This window comes from Larimichthys crocea, chromosome III, assembly GCF_000972845.2.
Source record: "Larimichthys crocea isolate SSNF chromosome III, L_crocea_2.0, whole genome shotgun sequence".
NCBI lineage: Eukaryota > Metazoa > Chordata > Actinopteri > Sciaenidae > Larimichthys > Larimichthys crocea.
The window spans coordinates 50868104-50873466 of NC_040013.1; the positions used below are offsets into that span (position 1 = coordinate 50868104).

At 42.5% G+C, this 5363-nt stretch overlaps 1 protein-coding gene across 3 annotated transcripts in view; it reads right to left on the bottom strand.

The window, feature by feature from the left end:
• The window catches only part of bcl2l16 (BCL2 like 16), an 11533-nt gene extending 8202 nt beyond the window's left edge, over window positions 1-3331 (bottom strand). The window contains exons 1-2 of one of the 3 annotated variants that reach the window (XM_010736971.3): window positions 955-3331; window positions 272-856 (exon numbers count right to left, since the gene is read on the bottom strand). In XM_010736971.3, coding sequence (XP_010735273.1) covers window positions 272-754 — 483 coding nt within the window. In that variant the 5' untranslated portion in view covers window positions 755-856; window positions 955-3331. Of the gene's footprint in view, window positions 1-271; window positions 879-954 lie in introns of all 3 variants that reach the window. The other 2 variants (XM_027276769.1, XM_027276773.1) reach the window with 2 other exon arrangements.
• Between the last annotated feature and the right edge of the window lie 2032 nt (window positions 3332-5363).

Here is a 5363-nt window from a genome sequence, read left to right on the forward strand (position 1 = left end):
TGCAACGCCCTCTGTTGGATATAACGGGGTACTGTTACAATACTGTTACAAGTCCTATTCTCCGCGGGGGGAAAATAATTAATTAATTAATTAAGAATATTCGAATATATTCGATATTCGGACCATTTTTTAAGACTAATATTCGAATTCAATTTCTGGGGAATGTTACCAGCCCTACTTCACGGTGTGATGCCCTCTTTAATGGAACTTTGACATGTTAGCTACTTAAAAATCTATCATAATTGTTCTATGTTTACTTGCGATCACTTACCCATCCTCCCTTTTCTCGTATGTCTGGACAGATGACCCTCTCCACATAGGCCCCCACACACTCCTTAAGCTGTGGCAGGACCACCGCCATGCCCTTCTCGTGGCAATGCAGTGCCATCTGGCCAGCCAGCACATACACTGACAACACCGCACTCCAAGCCAGCTCCCTGCGCCGCCCCCCAGGGACATGGGGGAAGAAGTGCTCGTCCAAGATGCTCACGAGCATGGGGCAGGCGGTGTTCTCCTTCACATCCTGGAAGACTCGAGGCCAGCGCCTGAAGAAGATGGGGAAGCGGGTGAGGAGTTCGTCTCCGGCGTGGCGCAGGGCTGCGGTGCAGGCTGTAGGGGCAGGACCTCTGGTGCCATCTGCCCCCCCTGTGGTTACATAGTCTATGTAGTCATGGGCCATCAGAAAAGCCTCTCTCACCAGCGGGTCAGGACTGTTCAGGCCCAGTCTGGGCTCTGGCACCTCAGACTGGCACATGATCCCCTCTAATTGCCACTTCACTAATCACCAAGCTGTATTCTCAGTAGGCCACAGATGACAGCTCCATTGCCACGCAGCAGAGCCACACTGCAGGTCAATCTGTTATGGCAGTGTGGGGATGCTGATATTTAAAAACACAGTATAGAAATAAGCAATAAGCACTCACACTGCAGGAAAAAAAAGTATTAATAACTCACCTCCTCTTCAATAAGAAACACAAGTAGCACCAGGAGACACCACACACAGATAAAAATGAAACAGGCAGCAAGTGAACAAGTATTGGGGTCCAGAGGAGTGTGTCTGTACAGTCTGTTGCAGTCAGACTGGGTCACCCAGTCCCCTTACCAGCTAAATATAGAGCCCTTGTTGGAAACTGACACTGATCTCCAACCCCACATGCAAAACCATGGCGGTCCTGACACACAGCCCCATTCCAAAACAAGAGCAAGGGGTAGTCAGATAGCACAGAGGACCAGCAGACGGAGCAGGAACAGGTTAGCATTACAAGAGAAGGCAATATCTGATGTTGGTGAGACAGCTTTCAGTGAGGTATCAACAGACATGGACAACATTTAGGAAGTATAAGAAATGCACAGGAATATGACTCAACAACTTCTTTTTTGTCTTTCTCTTTATTGTGTGTGTATTTTGAACATTTTGCTGCCATAATGGCCAATGAGTTTATTCTCTTGAATCATTTGGAGGCTCTTTATTGGCACTGGGAATCGTTCAAACAATGGAATACAGATTATGTTTTAATGAATCAGTTCATCCCAATAACAATTATTTAAAAAAGAAGAAATTCTCACCTCTATTAGTATTGTCGTGCAGATGGTTACATCCACCTCCATCACAAATCAATGGAGCAAAATGGAATTTAATTTGTGGCGCTCACAGCATAAATATAAATGAAACAGTGTCCTCATTGCGAAGGATAATTCACACATTGCTGTGAACAGTTTTTATTGGAACTACTATCTAACAAAGGAATAATCTCTGTTGACAGTGTCAAACGGGCATTTCCTTCAGTAGAAAATCAGTATATATATGAACAGTACTATCATTCAAGTCTTGTCGAGGCTGACCGCACCACCCTCTGCAGGGTCAGATAGTCCCTCTTAGAGCTGTTTTCAAACCTGGCAGTCTTAAGCACCATGAAAGGTAGAAGCCTCAGGTATAAAGCCTGAAGTCCCTAAGTGGTTCTACACACTAAGGTGTTGAAGTGAGGGGAGATACAGACGCACCCTCTTCACTGGGGCTCTCTCTATTGGTCATAAGGGGAGAGTAGCTCCTCTCCTTCTTCTTCCCAAAGTCCACTTTCATGTCCTTAGTTTTGCTGACATTCACAGAGAGGTTGTTCTCCTGGTGACACTCCTTCAGGTGAGACACTCGAGGTGAGGCATGTCCTTGGTAGGCCCTCTCTTTGGAGGTCAGGCCCACCACAACTGTGTAAACAGCAAACTTAATGAAACCTGATGTCCAGGTGAGTCATCTGCGGTACGCAAATTGTAGCAGGACTAGGTGTCCAGGGAGATTGAAATGGCAGTGTCGGCCAGACAGTTTAAATGTTCCTTCCAGTGATATACTCATTTATTAAAGCATCTTCCAGTAGTGCAGCACAGTAGACAGAACAACATAAATGTGACTTAAAACATGCTCAGTGTAACTGTCTGTGTAGTATGTAAGACATGTACGGAATAGATTGTTTTAGTCTCTCACCAGTCTCAAAGTCTGAAACCACACAACTAACAACAACCATTGTTGACTTCATGGGCAAGGGGGTTGGCTTCTGTTTAATCCACATACAGTCCTGTCCGATTAATCTTTCTTACAGGTAGCGAGGAGGTGCTGAAGTCCTTGGACAGAGGACAGAACTACTGGCTGCTAGTCATTTAGGAAGCTTGGATGAAGTTTCTTTGGGGATCACTGTCGATGTTGAAATAAGGGACTGGGCAAGGCAGAAGGTGAAGATGAAGTTGATCTCTGTGAACATCAGTGCCCCTTAGGTCGTTCTCTGTTCCTCTCTGGTGGGGACTTCCAGCCTGGTTAGAACGTCTTGTGGGCTGCTTCATGTACTTTCTGTACTGGTTTAAAAAAAAAAGAAAGAAATGCTTGCGTAGCTGCTTACTTCAGTGATAGCTAAATCCCCTTTAGCTAGTTTAGATTCAGGGTCCTGGTATTGTTCATTCTGGGTCACTATTACATTAATTTTCACATGTGTGGAAAGCACCCCCCAAGCAGGCTCCAGAAAGTAGTATAAACAGAGCTACTATGCGTCGTAGAATTTTGATTCAACATTCATTCACAGTCCTGAAGAAAAGTACTCTATAGTCATAAATTTTCTTACTATTTCCTAAGCAAAAAATACATGAAAACTGTTGACGACATAGTTCTGTGGATCAACTGTGGAGTAATGTGGAGACTGTGATTGTGGAACATGTTGACACTGCTTTTCTAAGTCTAATTCTTCAATGCTTTGTTTGCCACAAACAAAATCCCATTCACTTCCATCGTATTAGGGCGGAGGCGTAAAATCTAGAGACAGATGGCGTGAAAACTGGACAAATTACCAAAACTATCTGCATGAAGAAACACCACCAGACGTAGGGACAAATGAGAAAGTATACGTCCTTTTTCTTATTTGGGTGAAGTGACCCTTTATTTTCCCATTTCACCACATGGGAGCAGTAATGTATTACTAGAGACACACTCCCTCTCATTAACCATTGTGTGTCTACACACACACACACACACACACACACGCACATATATATATATATATATATATATATATATATATATATATATATATATATATATATATATATATATATTATCTATACACACACACACACACACACACGCACATATATATATATATATATATAGAGAGAGAGAGAGAGAGAGAGAGATATGTGTGTGTGTGTGTGCGTGCGTGCGTGGTTGAAGCTGTGGCTCACATGGAATTTGATAGCTCTCCCTTGGATTTGAATTCATAACCACTTGTTTACAATGAACTTCAACATAAAAGCTGTTTCAGCATGGAGCCATACATGCAGGCCAATTAACTCTTCCCACATGTTCATCAGTAATCTCACCTCCTATAAGCTAAAAATATATGTAAATGCAGACATCAAGAGCCATTCTAATTAGTTAGTTAGTAAACATATTTAAATTGTGGATAATGCCTGTGAGATCTCTCCCATGAACTAACACTCAGACACGCACGGCTAAACCTACATTGTCCTTTAAGTGTTTCCTCTCCTTTTATGAAATGACTTTATGCGTCACATGGGGATCAATCAAATGCTCTGTGTATGGCATTTATGTACGTTGTTAATATACTGATTTATAGCAGAGCACAGACATGATCAAGTGGTACCATTAGCAGCTCTGTGTTCTCTGGCCATCTGGCATAGCATATATTGAGAATGTGCATGGGAGGGAAGATAAGGCTAACCATCCAGAAAGAACCCTAACCTACCCCCTACACACTCTCTCTCTCTCTTTCTCTCTCTTTCTCTCACATCCACTTCAGTGCGAGTGTGTAAAACGGCTACATAGTTGTTCCTCATTGCCGAGGCAGAGAACAAGGGGAAGTGACATGGTTGATAGAGGCTCCTATCAGGCCTCTCATATGTTCATGTGGCAACATCTGCAAGCAAGGGAAACTTCCTGTCTCCTGTAGAGAGGTTTTTGATGTGTGGACGGTTGCATTGGAAAGGAAGGTGCAAGATTAACAGGAAACATGCTGTAACTCACTGCTGCCACTTGACTCCACCGAGCATTTTTCCTACAATAACATTCCACTAGAAGCTCTGTGAGGCTGTAGCTGAATGCTGATGTAGGTATACCATCTTACCAGCATGTGTAAACGAGCGCTAAACATAAACTCCAGTTGAGAATGATAAGAATGTCATTGAACATCACTGATTTGTAGGTATTCAGTTATAGAAGTAATTGTAAATGTTATATTTTGACGTGATGATGGTGCTATATTTTGGAGAGTGTGTGCACACAAGACATATATCAAAAGGCCAACATGTCAGGTGTTTCATTTGTTGCCATCCGGTGCCATTAAATAAACTCTAAATTCACATGGGTCCTGTCCAATCACAAATACGAATTGTTGTCCCATCTTTTCACAATTGTCATTGTGATTTCAGAGATGTTGTTGTGTTTTGACCCATAGGGCCACTGCACTAAAGCCACGTGGCTAACATGGCTAAAAACTTGCTTAACTCGCCCACTGGCCTCAAATCATGGTCAGATTAACCGGCTGTGGGTTGTTTTGACCCCAAACTCGTGAAAGCTTCCCCACAAGAAAACTAGCAAGATAACAAGCTTCTTAAATGTGAGGCAAAACAAGTTGTGCTGTGGAATTCTACTGGACACAAGAAAATAACCAACATATGAATCAATTTAAGTAAATTTACATTTTATAAAAATTAAACTAGATAATGGCTCCATTGAGTGAACCTGGAGCTTTGAGGGTCAAAGGCCTGGCTGAGTTCTACATTGGTTTATGTATTTGCTTTCTTTGTTTGTCTTTTATTTATTTTCCTTATGTTTATTTTAAGTTTACCAGGGAGAAAAGGTTCATTAA